This window comes from Salvelinus sp. IW2-2015, linkage group LG8 (genome assembly GCF_002910315.2).
Source record: "Salvelinus sp. IW2-2015 linkage group LG8, ASM291031v2, whole genome shotgun sequence".
Classification (NCBI taxonomy): Eukaryota; Metazoa; Chordata; class Actinopteri; order Salmoniformes; family Salmonidae; genus Salvelinus; species Salvelinus sp. IW2-2015.
Window position 1 is genome coordinate 32,967,549 of NC_036848.1, and position 17,513 is coordinate 32,985,061.

At 43.4% G+C, this 17,513-nt stretch overlaps 1 protein-coding gene across 2 annotated transcripts; it reads right to left on the reverse strand.

The window, feature by feature from the left end:
* Nucleotides 1–2,661: 2,661 nt before the first annotated feature.
* Nucleotides 2,662–16,986, reverse strand: LOC111967756 (poly [ADP-ribose] polymerase tankyrase-2). Of its 2 annotated transcripts, XM_023993089.2 has the most exons (26): nucleotides 16,382–16,986; nucleotides 15,747–15,971; nucleotides 15,379–15,474; nucleotides 15,115–15,151; nucleotides 14,933–15,008; nucleotides 14,647–14,741; nucleotides 14,464–14,530; nucleotides 14,113–14,299; nucleotides 13,785–13,906; nucleotides 13,520–13,611; nucleotides 13,237–13,315; nucleotides 12,625–12,796; nucleotides 12,419–12,498; nucleotides 12,136–12,281; nucleotides 11,808–11,973; nucleotides 11,350–11,569; nucleotides 7,917–8,026; nucleotides 6,584–6,772; nucleotides 5,513–5,857; nucleotides 5,209–5,329; nucleotides 4,865–4,962; nucleotides 4,684–4,758; nucleotides 4,356–4,461; nucleotides 3,979–4,165; nucleotides 3,600–3,756; nucleotides 2,662–3,385 (listed from the first exon to the last, which is right to left on the reverse strand). In XM_023993089.2, exons 1-26 carry the CDS (start codon nucleotides 16,665–16,667, stop codon nucleotides 3,323–3,325), a joined length of 3,597 nt encoding a protein of 1,198 aa, XP_023848857.1. In that variant the 5' UTR covers nucleotides 16,668–16,986; the 3' UTR covers nucleotides 2,662–3,322. The 2 variants fall into 2 exon arrangements, with proteins under 2 accessions (XP_023848857.1, XP_023848858.1); XM_023993090.2 differs by lacking the exon at nucleotides 6,584–6,772.
* Nucleotides 16,987–17,513: the final 527 nt, after the last annotated feature.

Consider the following 17,513-nt stretch of genomic DNA (forward strand, 5'->3'; position numbering starts at 1 on the left):
CAACTGAGACATAAACTGAACAAGTTCCACAGACATGTGACTAACAGAAATAGAATAATGTGGGGGGGTCAAAATCAAAAGTAACAGTCAGTATCTGGTGTGGCCACCAGCTGCATTAAGTACTGCAGTGCATCTAGATGTTTTAAAAGTACGCATGAGAGGCTTGTATGCAGCTTGTATGAATGGAGACCTGGAGATGCTAAACTCCTTTCTGTTAATTAATGGTAAATTACCGTGATACAGTCTTTTGTATGACAATAACCAGCTGACAAAACCAGCTGACATGAACTCCACAGCCCTAGTGAGGAGTATCAAACATAGAGGAGGAAAAGTGTGGAGCATCACCCTTGGCCAATGATGTGCCAGTGCTTTCAACCCCAGTAGTGTATCTACTGGGGTTGGAAACAACAACCTCTCCCTCAATGTGAGCAAGACAAAGGAGCTGATCGTGGACTACAGGAAAAGGTGAGCCGAACAGGCCCCCATTAACCTCAACGGGGCTGTAGTGGAGAAGAGATGACTCCGGGATGCTGGCCTTCTAGGCAGAGTTCCTCTGTCCAGTGTCTTTGTTCTTTTGCCCATCTTAATCTTTTCTTTTTATTGGCCAGTCTGAGATATGGCTTTTTCTTTGCAACTCTGTCTAGAAGGCCAGCATCCCGGAGTCGCCACTTCACTGTTGACGTTGAGACTGGTGTTTTGCGGGTACTATTTAATGAAGCTGCCAGTTGAGGACTTGTGAGGCGTCTGTTTCTCAAACTAGACACTCTACTGTACTTGTCCTCTTGCTCAGTTGTGCACCGGGGCCTCCCACTCCTCTTTCTATTCTGGTTAGAGCCAGTTTGCGCTGTTCTGTGAAGAGAGTAGTACACAGTGTTGTATGAGATCTTCAGTTTCTTGGCAATTTCTCACATGGAACAGCCTTCATTTCTCAGAACAGGAATAGACTGACAAGTTCCAGAAGAAAGTTATTTGTTTCTGGCCATTTTGAGCCTGTAATCGAACCCACAAATACTGATGCTCCAGATACTCAACTAGTCTAAAGAAGGCCAATTTTATTGCTTCTTTAAATCAGGACAACAGTTTTCAGCTGTGCTACCATAATTGCAAAAGGGCTTTCTAATGATCAATTAGCCTTTTAAAATTATAAACATGGATTAGCTAAATACAACGTGCCATTGGAACACAGGAGTGATAGTTGCTGATAATGGGCCTCTGTAGATATTCCATAAAAAATCTGCCGTTGTCAGCTACAATAGTCATTTACAACATTAACGTCTACACTGTATTTCTGTTCAATTTTATGTTATTTTAATGGACGGAAAAWGTACTTTTCTTTCAAAAACAGGGACATTTCTAAGTGACCCCAAACTTTTGAACGGTAGTGTATATACTGGTTGACCTCCACATTAGGAACGTGCTGACTTCACTAGCTTCTGTGTTATGAGAAGATGGACGTGTTACTCTCGCCCCGGCTCTCCACTGCCTGGCTAAAAGGTGAGCCACCTTCTTGTCAATGGTTATCCCAAGTTGAACTCAGAATTGATCAAAGTGGTCTCAATAATTCCTCTATTCCGCTTTGTAGTGTACATCTCAGTTCAGATCGGACAAAAGGTTAAACTACATTAAACTGTAACAAGCCCACTCCTACGGCCCAAATGTCTTCTCTTGCATGTGAAAACATCTTGAACTGAAGAGTGATACAGTGCCATTATCGGACACTCAACGTCTCATGAAAACAATGCGGCAGGAAAGCAGTAGCCTAGGTAGGGAGGAATACAGTGTCTGTACGTATAATATCCATACTAGCCTACTAAATAGTGTGCAAAAAACAAAAGTTTATAGTAGGCTGTGACATTTCGAAAATAGTACTTCGAATGCGTCATCTAATGCGTGATTGCGTTGACTCCTGCCATTCGTTCATTTTGGTACATCGCGTCAATATCAACGGTTGTCAAACTTGAGTCGTAAAAGACGAGTGAATTCTACTAGATCAAACTTCGAAATGAGTATGCAATTAAGTAGTTTAAGTATGTAGTATTCTCGTATGGCTAATCGTACACTATCTTGGGAGACATCATACTGACAAGTGAAAAATGTGTAATTAACAATGATAGTTATTCCACTACCTAAAAAACAGACAACGCAAGGTTTGGTACATAAGTGATTACATGCAACTACAATTTTTGTTTGTTACAGTAGGCTACAAACAACTTACAACCAAGGATTCACAAATAGCTCATTTATTTTGATGTGGCTGTTTGTGTGGGGATTATCCCCACCCAGATCCARCCATGATACATCCAATTAGCACTAAGCAAACACTGTTCAAACATGACGTACAACTCTAACGAGAGTTAATCAGACAGGAATATCATGCAAAAAAGGAACAAAGTGCTGCGAGAACATCACGCAACCACAGCATATTAATGTAAATTAACTTCACATTATTTCAAATGACAGACACGGTTCTCACAGCGCATTCAAACACTGACAGAGGGAAATTGACAAACTACATGTTTTGTTTTCTCTGCGTAGTCTCGTCACCCTTGTGTGTTGTGTAAAACAAACAGCTTTCGAAGCAACACAGACTTCGTAGAGGGGCAATTTATGACAATTTAGGAGTCCTCAAATTTGAAGACTTTGCTGCGGCCACCATTACTGAATGAAAGGACACTGATCCTGATCTTTTAACTGTCACTATGTAGACCAAACAATACACCTTCTAACAGGATAATGATCTAAATTGTGTCCAGCTTCTGATTTACAATACTGGACAAATAAGCCATTAGGCAATAGTCACCAATGGAAGAAAACAGACTGAAACAGGGAGTGACCACCTAGGCTTGTCCAATAAACATTAATCTTCCATTCCACAACTTTTGAAACATTTTTGCTATGATGTGCCCTAAAGAAATATGACCCAGACATCCCCACAACGCAGACTTTGAAAACACTGATTTTGACTGCTGGTTGATGGAATACATATTCCATAGGTCATTCATTTACAATAACATGGGCATAAAAATGTAAATAAATTAACACGCTAGTACTAAAAAAAATATATACAATGTCTCCAGAAAAGAACTACTATAACACAGAAGTTTTTTTTGAGTTACAGTTAGACTTTAACCAGTTGTAGGATGTCCTACACAGCGTATGTTAGAATTGCTACAGATGGAAGTGCTTCAAATGGAGAAGGRAAAAAAAGAATCTGTTTGTGCATGCATTTAGTAAAGCTGTTGCTGCACCGAACATAACAGAACCAGGCTGAGACGTTCTTCTGTACAATTATCTTGTTGTTCTTCCCTCCTCCGTTCCACTTCTATCCGTCCACAGAGGCGTCGGGCTTTAATATCTGATAGGTGATCAAATACTCTGGATAGGCCTAGAGTAAATGACACAGGTGTCAGATCAAGTCAATTGTAACAGCTTGCTAGTCCTAAGGGCATGCTACCATACAATTAACACATTAGATCCAAGAGGAGCAGTGCTGCAAATGGAATGTAAGTCCGATGACAAAGAATGACAATCCAGTGACTTCAGTAGTTAGCGTCAAAATGAAAGTCACACACTAATGCCAAAGCCACTAGTTACCGTACCTGCTCTCCTCTGTAGATGACATACTCTGCCAGTGACAGTCCGTTGACACTGGGCCTCCCTGTGACAGAGTGGTGTCCTGGAGGGGAGTGGGCCATCTTCATGGCACTGAACTGCAGGAAGGACTTGCCCAGAGTCACCCTGCAGAACAGCAGGTGCCTGAAGAYGCATAGAACCCATCACAGACAATCAGACATCATGCCACCTCCATTCCAATCCAATCCACTTGAGCCATTCTTTCTTAACGTTGTGAAAGTCTCATTGGCGTGTTATCAGCGCCCAGCTATGGCTTGGTTAAGTTGTAGTGTGGTGACTTAGACCTCAGCTTTGATATGGCTTACTGTGGTAGAGAAACATCAAAGGACTGGATGGCTGGTTTACCTTTGGCACACGTAGCAGGACCTGTCTTTGTGCAGAGTGCAGCCTGTACCGCCTCCTATCCCGTAGACGTACTGGTTACTCTTAGACGAGTTCTCAGCAAAGTAGATGCCTGCTCCGAACATGCCGCCTATGTAAGCATGCCTCTCATCGAAACCCTTGTGGATGATGGCGTTCACAAACGGCGAACCTGTTGGGTCAAGAGCAGCATGAATGCTGGAATGAGCACTTGTGAATAGGATTTCTGAGTGTYGGAAACACTTGCACACGAAAAAAGATCAACCTCGAACACAACATGACCCAAGTGGTTTCTGGAGTGTCATGGATGACGGGTTCTCATTGGAATGTGGGCTGTGCTATTCTGTATATTATTCTCTTACCGTGAAACAACATCCGTTCATTGGAGTGATTGTGATTCTCCTCGGAGACCTCCTTCCTTCGATGGGTGTACCTCTCCCAAAGCTTCTTGTTACACACTTTCTGGATCTGCAGATCAAGAGGGGAAAATAGTGAATTAACAATACTTTTCTCTCAAAGCAGGGATAAGAGAATACATTCCCATCACGGTTAATAAAGTTGTAATAACATGAACTGAATGTGCAGTTGAATAATGACTTCCATTAATTAGACTTCCATGAACTAGATTAAACTGGACAGAATAAAACAGAGCTTGCTTTCCTAATGTGGATAGAAACCAGCCAACTGTACCTTAACAATGTTGTATCTGTTGAAAACCCCTCCAGCAAGGCCTCCATCTCGGTGCTCTCTGATCGTACTCTGCAACTGTTCAAAAGCAAGACTCAAAGTCGAGTCAACATTTTCTAATTGACAACAAGATATGATCAATAAGATGTAAGACTTTGATAGCGAGTCATCGTGTTGGTTGTACCTCCTCCTCCACCAACTGAAACTCCTTGTTGCCCGACGCCAGATCTATTAGTATGGTCCCACTGTTCGCCGTGTTCAACGTAAGGTACGGGTTCAAACCTGCATCACAGGAACGTGAACTTCTTTTACTATTGCAGTAGTTCAAAACTTAATTCAGGATGTGAACTTCAATCGAAGCACACTGCCCTTTCATACATCAAGATCAAGTAAAAATCTAAATCTTTGATGGTTGCATTCACTAACAGCCCTTGAAAAACACTTCGTAAATGCTAAACACATTAACATACATTTGAAGTGAACCTGTGTTATGGACAACGGCATGGGTCCTGTAGTGTGTAAACGTACTTTGAGGTCCGCTAATGATTCTCTCTACTCCTTTGATAATCTTGTGTCTGTGTCCGTAGGCATTGATACCGATCTCTTTCAGCTCCTTGTGTCCCATCTCTACCAGGACATCCAGAGTGATCTTCAAAAAGGGAAAACGGTGAACTTTAAATAATGTCAGATCTCACCTTCAGCATCTTAAGTAATGCTTCATAGGCCTATTGTGGAACATCAGATGTTGAAGACATCCTTGAAGCTTTTTATATAAAATAAGTTTATCTAGGTTATCAGACATAAGCGAGCTGCGTTTTGGGGTTCAACTTACCTGCTCTCTTTCAAAGATCTCTAGTAGGTGTTCCAGTCCAAGGTTGTTGAGRAACTGTCCGATACTCAGATCCACACCAAGAACCTCCTTCTTGTCCGTGCCCACAGCCCCAGAGGGCCCCAGGAGAGCGGGTAGCTCAGGGAAGGCAGTGCAGGTGGAGGCAGTAGCCTGGTTGTCCAGACTGTTGCTGGAGGCCAAGGTGGACAGGGGTGTGGAGCTGGCTGAGAGGCTGGGGGGGACCACCACCCCTACAGGGGAAGACATACTGATTACCTGGGGTTTATAGCAACTGGGCAGGGCTGAAGGTGGCATGGCCGCTGTCAACAAGGCACGAACATCGTCCACCTGTAGAAAGAAAGAAAGAAAGAAAGAAAGAAAGAAAGAAAGAAAGAAAGAAAGAAAGAAAGAAAGAAAGAAAGAGGCATTGTCACTAATTTACCAAGTCAAGGAGGAGAAATTAAGAATGACACAAAATATTGACGACTCAATCACAGTGCAACCATGCAGAGAAACACGATTAGACTGCATTAGCGATCGTTGCCAACACATCAATAACCCATAAGAGCATAGCAAGTATGAATAAGGCTACATGCTCCTATGTGAGCAAACCCTTGACATGCATACAGTACATTCAAGTCATTTAGCAATGTGTGATGAGAGAGAGAACTTTCCAGGCATTTCATTGCCAGAGACAGGTCCTCTCTTCTATTTAGAACGAGGTCATGTCACCCAGTGGTTGCTGGTGAAGGTCAGGCCATGTGAGAGTGTAGAAACAAGCATTGAGAGACATTGAATCTCCTCAACAACAGCGAAAACTCTGGAAAGAATTCCAAACAGACTATGTAGGTGATGTTCAACATGCTGTTAACACGAATCACAAGCACAATATACGATGTCAGGGTGTTGTTGTGATTTGAGGGATTTCATGTATCCAAGAGCAGTAGACATGACAAACAGGTGAGTGTGGTGGCTGTGAGGATGACAGATTATGCTACCCCTTCCCACACACTCCTGTGTTGGGGAGAGGTTGTCATCTCAGAGACAGGATAGCGAGTGTGTGTGGACGGATACCGTGACGAGGTCCAGCGGTGATTGGCCTTCCTGGTTGCGGAGGGCAGGGTTGGCCCCGTGAGCCAATAGCAGGGCACACAGCTGGGTCCTCCCTTTCTGCGCTGCCTCGTGCAGTGGGGTGAACGCCCACTTATCTGTGGCGTTCACGCATGCGTCATACTTGATGAGCAAAGCAGCCACATCCACATGCTGCAAATGAGAACACATTGGACTCCACTTGGCTCTTGGTTCGTGTCTTGTAACTTTCTCTCGTTCTTTTGGTCAACTTGCATCTCAGACTCAGATATAGGACTTCTACAAGTTAATTCACCCTTTCTCTTCTACTCTCTAGGTTGACATGGTAACCCAACCAACACAGGTTTAAGAAACAAAGAAAACAAAAGGGGGAGAAACATCTATAGGGAGAGAAAGGGTAACGAATATTGGTTTAAAGAAAAATCGCAACACCCATTATTAAACAAACCCGATGGCACCATTTTCTTGTTTTTTTTATTTACGGAAAACCAGCGGCACACTCCAACACTCAGGCATAATTTACAAACGAAGCGTGTTTGTTTCGTGAGTCCGCCAGATCAGAGGCAGTAGGTAAATTGGACCATTTTCCTGTCACGCTAGCCATTCAAAATGTAACGAGTACTTTTGAGAGTCATGGAAAATCTATGGAGTAAAAAGTACATTATTTTCTCCAGGAATGTAGTGAAGTAAAAGTAGCATTTGTCAAAAATATCAAGAGTAAACCAAAGTACAGATACCCCAAAAAACGACTTAAGTAGTACGTTAAAGTATTTACACCACTGCTTATTTGAGATGATCCAATCTGTGTGTGGAGTTAGAGCAAGCACCAGGCGATCGGGGAGGACTGTGGTGTGATGAGCTCCTCGCTTCTCAAGGGTCTGATCAAAGCAATATACTGGCCTTTGTTTCCAACAGTGTTTTGTGTCATAGAGACATGAGTGCTAATCATTTGGCCAGCATACATACTTCACCCCTCGCCTCATCACTGAAACCAATTCATGATTACTTTCTTTTTAAAAGGAGCTTGTTTTAAAGGCCGCAGAAGACGCCTTTTTTATTCAAAAGGTATGCTTAATCTCTGAAACCTATTCATGGTTACATTTTTAAAGAAGCCTTTGACAAGGAACTTGGCGAGTGTTTGGTATGCCAAGTACGAGGCACTGACTCTTTCATTTAAATAACAAGTCTCTAGACATCCTGTTTACTTTTGTGTCTCTGGAAAATCATACCGTACAGGTAGTAGAAAGACTCAATGGACACCTTTAGAGTGTGATGGTGCTGTGAGTGTGTACAGTAGATTAGGGTAGCTGGGACTCACCCCGTAGGAGGCAGCGTTGTGCAGGGGGATGAGCCCTCCCTTGTCCTGGGAGTTGACCTCCGCTCCATGCTGAAGCAGGTACTCTGCTACCTCCAGGTTGTTGTAGCCAGCTGACACAATAGACACATAATTCGTTTAATCAGAAACGGCAATTATCTGAAAATGTTGTTTTCCTAAATCCATAGTCCCATCCTGATGGTCTGCCGGCTTTTCAGGCGTTAATGATAAATTAGTTGAATCCGTCAAATTCAGGAGAGAAGGCCAGACTTGAATGCAACGTTTTAACTAATTGCCTTGAACACAGCTCCCTAGTAACTGAACCAGCACCAGCTGCCAAACAGCCTCCATTCCCGTTTGCAACACTATGGCTATGGTCCAAACACTTAAGACACACCCTATCCCCTCAGCCCTCAAATTAAGTGGACACTTCTGATGACGTATCATGACGTCTGACTAGTATACACTTGCAGTGCAAGGGGCGAAGGAATTATTTTTAAATGGACCACCCTTGGCCGTTAATTCGCCACTCGTTCGTCCCGCGACGATTGTGATTTCAGCCACCAGTAGCTTGTGGGTGCTTTATATGCGCTACAGTCAATTATGAGTGCATGTCTACTTATATTAAATATATAATTATTAACATACGCCTACTGATAGCTAGCAAATTAATTTGCTAACTAACATTAGCCTGCCTAGCTGGAACCTCTGAAGAAGGAAAATGTTTATCTATAATTTCCCAAAAACATATTTACGAGACGTATTTGTGCCGTCATGTGCATTAGTAGCACAATTTCTAACTTACAGTTGAAGTCAGAAGTTTACATACATCTTAGCCAAATACATTTAAACTCAGTTTTTCACAATTCCTGACATTTAAATCCTAGTACAAATTCCCTGTCTTAGGTCAGTTAGGATCACCACTTTATTTTAAGAATGTGAAATGTCAGAATAATAGTAGAGAGAATTATTTATTTCAGCTTGTATTTCTTTCATCACATTCCCAGTGGCTCAGAAGTTTACATACACTCAATTAGTATTTGGTAGCATTGCCTTTAAATTGTTTAACTTGGGTCAAACGTTTCGGGTAGCCTTCCACAAGCTTCCCACAATAAGTTGGGTGAATTTTGGCCCATTCCTCCTGACAGAGCTGGTGTAACTGAGTCAGGTTTGTAGGCCTCCTTGCTCGCACACGCTTTTTCAGTTCTGCCCACAAATGTTCTATAGGATTGAGGTCAGGGCTTTGTGATGGCCACTCCAATATCTTGACTTTGTTGTCCTTAAGCCATTTTGGCACAATTTTGGAAGTATGCTTGGGGTCATTGTCCCCTTGGAAGACCCATTTGCGACCAAGCTGACTGATGTCTTGAGATGTTGCTTCAATATATCCACATAACTTTCCTGCCTCATGATGCCATCTATTTTGTGAAGTGCACCAGTCCCTCCTGCAGCAAAGCACCCCCACAACATGATGCTGCCACCCCAGTGCTTCACGGTTGGGATGGTGTTCTTCGGCTTGCAAGCCTCCCTCTTTTTCCTCCAAATATAACGATGGTCATTGTGCCCAAACCAGAGGACATTTCTCCAAAAAGTACAATCTTTGTCCCCATGTGCAATTGCAAACCGTAGTCTGGCTTTTTTATGGCGGTTTTGGAGCAGTGGCTTTCAGGTTATGTCGATATAGGACTCGTTTTATTGTGGATATAGATACTTTTGTACCTGTTTCCTCCAGCATCTTCACAAGGTCCTTTGCTGTTGTTCTGGGATTGATTTGCACTTTCGCACCAAAGTACGTTCATCTCTAGGAGACAGAACGCGTCTCCTTCCTGAGCGGTATGACGTCTGCGTGGTCCCATGGTGTTTATACTTGCGTACTATTGTTTGTACAGATGAACGTGGTACCTTCAGGCGTTTGGAAATTGCTCCCAATGATGAACCAGACTTGTGGAGGTCTACAATTCTTTTCTGGGGTCTTGGCAGATTTCTTTTGATTTTCCCATGATGTCAAGCAAAGAGGCACTGAGTTTGAAGGTAGGCCTTGAAATACATCCACAGGTAAACCTCCAATTGATTCAAATGATGGCAATTAGCCTATCAGAAGCTTCTAAAGCCATGGAATTTTCCAAGCAGTTTAAATGCAGTCAACGTAGTGTATGTAAACTTCTGACCCACTGGAATTGTGTTACAGTGAATTATATGTGAAATAATCTGTCTGTAAACAATTGTTGGAAAATGACTTGTGTCATGCACAAAGTAGATGTCCTAACTGACTTGCCAAAACTATAATTTGTTAACAAGAAATGTGTGGAGTGGTTGAAAAACGAGTTTTAATGTTTCCAACCTAAGTGTATGTAAACTTCCGACTTCAACTGTATTTGCATTAGTTTTTACTTACACTTGTATGTTGACTTCTCCATTGATGTTGTTTTTAAGTTTCCGCAGACTTTTCATAGCGGATGTACAATCGTCGCAAATCGAGGGTGTGTCTTTTAAGGCTGCGGTTCAAACACTTAAAAGACACACCCTCGTCCTTGCCTTATGCCCTTGGGGGAATCCCCGTTGCCATCTTGGAGGGCGGTCCAAATGATTCGCCAAGCAAGGGAAGTTTGCAACGTAAGCCACTCCGCCCTCGTTTTTAGTCGGCTTTGCGAGTGTACAATTATGTTCACTCCAAGGCCTGAAACTCCCCATAATTCAATTCAAGAACAGTCAGCAAAAACTTAAAAACAACATCAATGGAGAAGTCAACATACAAGTGTAAGTAAAAACTAATGCAAATAAGTTAGAAATTGTGCTACTAATACACATGACGGCACAAACACGTCTCGTAAAAGGTTTTTGTTTGGTTATCTTTTGGAAATTGTAGAAATAAAACATTTAACTTCTTCAGAAGTTCCAGCTAGGCAGGCTAACGTTAGTTAGCTAATTAATTTGCTAGCTATCATACAGTAGGCGTATGTTAATAATTATATATTTAATATAAGTAGACATGCACTCATAATTGACTGTAGCGCATATAAAGCACCCACAAGCTACCGGTGGCTGAAAACACAATTATCTCGGGATGAACGAGTGACGATTTTCCTGCCTAGGGTGGTCCATTTAAAAATCATTCCTTCTTCCCTCTCCCCTTGCCCTGCAAGGAAAAACAGCAGCCCAACTTCCATGGCCTGATGAGGTCTACCTGGGACTCCAAGCCAAACCTTACCGAGTCCAACCCCCTGGATCCTTCATCTGCAGCCCTCGGCTTCACCCGGTCCATTCTCATTCCCCTCCCGAATCCTCATTCTCACATCCATTACATTTCTCAATAAATATTCTAAACCCTTAAACTTGTGAATGTTGGGTTGGAACAACGGCTTGTACACCCTGAAGCTCTCAATGACTAGGTTTCAAGATCACTGTCCTTACAGAAAGCTCCAGTGCGCTGACTGACCTGCCAGGTGTAGCAGTGTAGAGTGCCGTCCCTGTGCGTCTCTACAGTTAACATTATCAGAGCTGCAGAGCTTCTCGACCCGGGCCAGACAGCCCTTCTTGGCTGCGTCCAGCAGGGCAGCGTCTCCTCTTAGCAGGTCCTGCATGTCAGTGTCCCCGTCCTTCACCAGGTCCAGTGGAGTGCTCCCATCTCGGTTCTTCTTGGTCGGGTCTGCACCGTGCTGGGAGGGGAGCGATAGGGGTGTGTGTATAGATAATCTGTGCTAGAACTGGAAGGCTCTATAGTATGTGTTCTACTGCACAGGATTAGGATGGATCTGGTCTCTCGAAATTCAAACGTAATTGTTTTCAGGGTAAGTGATGACTCTGAATCATACAAATCCAAGTGGCACTGTAGATGGTCCAACACAGTTGAAAATAGACTAGCACTAATCTGTAAGAGGGAAACGAACTCCTTACCTGCAGCAGCAGTTTGCAGATCTCGTATTTGCTCTTGGCGGCGGCCTCGTGCAGAGGGGTAAACTTCCACAGGTCAGCTATGTTGACCACAGCCCCGTGGATGACCAGCAATTCAGCCACCTCATAGTGACCGTAGGAGCAGGCGTTGTGTAGGGGGACCAGGCCACTGCAGGAGACAGAGCAAGAGAGAGAGAGACGTACACACATTACTCTTCTGAGCGACGAGTCTGACTCAGGCCCATTGGAGAATAGGTAGAGCCTTGCGTTTTTCCTGACCAAATGACCTGACCGGGAAAAGCTCCTGGCCTAAGTCAGGACCTGTGCTCACCCTTTGTCTTTGGCATGGACGTCAGCACCATGCAGTAGAAGGTACTCCACCACAGACACACGGTTATACCCCGCCGCAAAGTGGAGCGGGGTGGATTGACGGCCCTCTCCATCCCTACAGTTCACATTCTGCATGGTACACAGCTTCTGCAAACACAAAGACAGCAGACAAGTTAAAACGAAGACTACTGTTACCATTTGAAATAAATAACTTGTAATATGAGTGTTATAACAATAGGGCATTAGTTGGTCAGATTATGCCAAAATGTATTGGAGATAGTTACTTTAACAATCTCCAAATCTCCAGACTTGGAGGCTTCTAGCAACTGCCAGTCAACATCAGAGTTTCCAATCAGAGTTCCCTCTGAAAGACATAAATAAGGCATTTACTGACACTTGAAACGGGACCAAATATTTCAACCCAGAATGATCATCACAAACCAGGTTCCTGTCTGTTTGTGTAACATACTCCAAGATGTTTCCAGCCTACCTTGCAGTATCTCCTGCACACTCTCATTGCCCATTTGGGATGGAGAGAAACCTTGTAGAGACATGACGAGGGGGTCGCAGCCTGATTTCAGCAGCAGACGGCAGGTCTGGAGGTGGCCACAGTGAGCCGCAAGGTGCAGAGCTGTCTGGCCCAGGTTGTCCAGGGCATTGACCTATAGGGAGATAATAGTAATTCATTTATTTGATAGGGACAGATACAATCAAATATTGACACTTCGTATTATCAAGAATCACATGCATTGCACCGAGGGCTCTAAAGGAAAAGGCATAGCTTCTTTAGAAGATCAATGATCGTAGCATGAATGACTGAATTAATGATTGATCTCTTGCTTAATTTCAATCAATACAAAAATATATTCCTAGATTTTATTTTGTGCTCCTAACTTTAAAGTTGGGAGCACTAAGGATTTTTTTTTTTTTTACATTTAGAGCCCTGATGCACCATTACCCTACACACACAGATCACACACACACACACACACACACACACACACACACACACACACACGCTGAATCATAGGCCATTAAGCAAATACACACGTTGGCTTGACCTTTATGCTATTAACAACACTATGATAACACCTGAACTTACCTTTGCCTCATGTCTCACCAACACCTCGATTATGTCGTTGTGTGACTTTTCAGAAGCCAGGTGCAAGGGGGTCAGGAAGCTTAGACAAATTACATCACAAACAAGTTAAAGTGGCTGTCATTTTTTTCCTATGGGTTGCACAATGGAAAAACCATCAGCCTTTAGTTCAGAGTCTTATCAGAGCGTTCAGACTCATTTATATCTGTCATATCAACAATGGTAAGAGTAAAGTGACTGGTAATTGCKTGTGGGATAAGGGTTACTGACTCTTTGCACCACTCACTCTTTAGTCTTCTCATTTACGTTGGCCCCTTTCCTCAGCAGGAACTCGCACACTTGTTTTCTCTTGGGATAGGGAGATGTCGCTGCACAGTGCTGTTAACAACATATCTTAGATCTTAAAACACTGCTTAGGACGAAAGGCAAGCACAGAGCGACCCAGAAACTTAAAAAAATATACGGGATACTAGCACTGCAATTCATTGACGGTATAATCTGCAGGAACACTATCTGTAGTACATTGGCGACTCGGTAGTGAGGTGTCTTACCAGTGCGGTTTCATGGGTAAGGGGATGCTTGAAGGTCATGGTCTCCGGTGACAGGTGCTTCTTTAGGCGGGGCAGGTCAGCTTCACGTGCTGCCTGGAGCAAGGCGTGACCTCTGAACTCATCTGTCACAGACACAAGAGGTCAGCTGAGAGAGGGGTTCAACTATTGCATAGGGAGAACAGGACTCATTATCAAGGTGCTGCCCCTTGCCTAAAATCATTTGTTTCATTCAGTTTTATTCGAGTATTGTAGGCGACCTCTAAGCAAAAAAACAAGGTTCATAAAGAATAGGAACAATGAAAAAGAGGGACAAATATACATGGCTTACAGGCCAGGCGTTCTTTGAGCTGCGAAGTGGGAGACAGGTCAATGGCGCTCTGGTTGTGGCAGTTTAGGAAAGTCGGGTCGGCTCCGTAGCTGACTAGCAGGGAGCACACGTCCACCCTATTCTTAGAGGCGGCTTCGTGCAGGGGGGTGAACTGCCACAGGTCCATGGCATTCACACAGGCGCCCTGCTGCATTACCAAGGGAGGAGCGATGGAGAGACAGGGGTCAAACAAGACTTGTATAATGAGCATTTGAATGTTCAATGGGCCTCTGGGTTAAGAAATGTACAATTTATATACAGTGACACAAAAATGCATGAGCTACATACAGGAAGAATGTGTTGCAGACCAACCTTTACTAAAATTTCAGTGACTTCGTAATGTCCATAGGAACAGGCGTTATGAAGAGGCACCAGATCACTGAAACGTCAGAGAGAGTCATCCATCAGAGAAATTGGAAAGACATACAACGCCTTCCCTGCAGCATGCGATACAGATTCAACGAGGATGACGAAAGGACAGAGACCAAGTCGTACCCTTTGTCTTTAGCATGGACGTCAGCCCCATGCTTTAACAGCAGCTGCACTGTCTTCACACGGTTGTAGCCAGCAGCCAGATGCAGAGGGGAGGACTGAAAGATACACCACAAAGGACCATTTTAAATGGATTTGTTTGTTTGTCCAGACTGACACACTCTTTGTTAGTAACATGTTTTGGGCACGACTATCTGTCTTTTACCTAATTTTAGTGCATTTGGAATTTTAGAGAGGTGATGAAAAATGTGGTCTGTTCATGAATAGTTTAAGAGAGCATGTGAATTACCTTTCGACCGTCACTGGCATGACAGTTCACATTCAATGGTGTTAGCAGGGCCATCAACTTGTCTTCAATCCCACTCCTATGAAAGCATCACATGTATTAGAAGATTTAGAGCACAATAATGGTCACAGTTGATTACAAGGCTTCTGAATGGTGGTCATTTAAAAATCTGAGATATACTCCACCTTGCACTTTCTAGCAGGTCATCTTTTCTATATTCACCTGTGATTAGGAAAGTGTGGAAACATATTAGCCCACGTATTTCCAAGATAACTTTTGTTCTTCACTGTTTTGAGTCATTCAACTACGTGTTCTGTCACTCTTGGTTCCCAGAGGAACCGTTTTATTCTGTTCCCGTGCCCAAAATAGATGCAATGATTGCAAACTAACTCAATCGTGCAAGTTGGTGCTTCTAAAGTGCTTGTGAGGAACATGTTCCTCCCACTCACCGGTCAGCACTGCTTTAGTGGACGCTTCAGCCAGGTCCAGAGCTGTCCTCCCATCTGTGTTACGAATCGTTGGCTCTGCTCCGTGTTGCAGGAGCACTACAACACCAAATTCACCCATATCAGCATTTACAATATATCAACAGATAGCTTATGTTCTACACCAACAATATGGAGAGGGCACACCAAAGTCGCCATACTTGGCATTTACAAAAGTGATCCTTTAAAGCACATTACAGACGTATCTATGACTGATTCTTCTGGAGATGTGACCATGATACTTGAAGCCATAAGAGAACAGTCACTGTGCTTAAACAATGCATATTTTCCCAAGGGGACAGCCTCACAGGGAGGCCAGAATCCAACTGTACCTATGCAGACGTCGCTCTTCCCCTTTATGGCGGCCTCGTGGAGGGGTGTGAAACTCCAGTTGTCCCTGGAGTTGGCATCAGCCCCATGGTGCAGGAGCAGGTTGACCACCTCAGAATGGCCGAAGGAGCAGGCGTTGTGGAGAGATACGAGGCCTCCCTCATCCCGGGCATGGACGTTGGCTCCATTTTGTAGTAGGTAGTCCACCACATCCCTGCGGCCAAATCCTGAATAAGAGAGATGGTATGGATTTATAGGTGCACCTGGGCCACAGAGAGGCATGAACAGACCTACTTAGTGATTATGCTTTGATTCATTTTCGTAATTGGAAAATGACTGTTACTGCTTATTAATAAATGCATTGATACATCAAATAGCAGGTGTAATATAACATAAGATAATACAATAGTTAATCCTCAAAATAAGTCATTTATGAATCAACTTGATATTAGGGAATGTATTGTGGATGCACATTGTACAGACAGACGCCTTTGTGTCTGGATTATTCTGTTACAATAAACTATTAACTGCACMGCGTGTCTTGTTACATTGTCTGCTATATTTGTTACATTTGCAGTGTGAAACATTGTAGCGAGATGTTTCCTGCGCCTAGCAACATTGTATCAACTGTTCTTACCAGCGGCGAAATGCAGCGGGGTGGATTTTCTGCCGGCGGTGTCTCTACTGTTTACATTCTCCGGTGTGACAAGCCTCCTCACGCGCTCCACATCTCCGTTTCTGCAGGCCTCGAAGATCTCCCTGTTAGGCTCGCCGGACCCGGGTGTATCTACTCCCAGGGAGACATCACCCAAGCCCAATACCCTTGAACACTGTCGGGTGGACATAAGTGGTGTGGTATTTTCGTAAATGTAGAGCTTGGAATTTGTGTTTGCAGACCACCAAAACCGTGCCACCGAGGCCATGAAAAAGGAAGAGCTTCTGCGAATTTATCGCATATCGTTACAAAACATGAAAATCGCGATGAATTCCGTGACATCGACAATAAATATGACTGTCAGAGTCAAATCCTTCCTGGCAACGAGAACATCAGTGCGCTGTCAAATAAGCATCCCATACCAAGTCCACATTAAAATCAGCCTGTAGGCTGCGGCTTGGAGCTTCTATCATGTTGCAGATACGTCATCGACCAAAATATCGATTCATACCGAACCCCATTATAATTGCACAAGGCAATACATTAATTATGTAATATTGAAAGCCTCACAAAGGGTGGTTGTACGCCCCAAATAACAGAACTGCTATTCTGCTTGCAGCACTAACGATGACGTCACTGTCCTATGGTAATGAGGAAACCTTCAAAATTAAATCCTGCGTTTCAAAACATTGCAAGGTGGATAACTAATTCAAAATATATTACATTTTAATCGATTACGATTTTTATTGTGCTTATAAGCAAATGCAAGAAGGAATTTATGGAGAATTAAAAATCAAATCAAAAGTTGTTAACATTATTTTAAGACCATGTTGAAAACTATAATGTTCACAGTGGTAGGTTGACAATAGTGGGCTTAAATTGAAGGGTCAGTAGGGTCTGTAGAATCTATATATGGTGTAATTTTACGGGGCACTAAATAATACGGAGTGTTGCAGTTCTAATTACGTTGGTAACCAGTTTATAATAGTAATAAGGCACCTCAGGGGTTTGCGGTATATGGACAATATACCATGGCTAAAGGCTGTATCCAGGCACTCCGCATTGCGTTGTGCGAAGAACAGCACTTAGCACGTTGTGCGAAGCACGTTGTGCG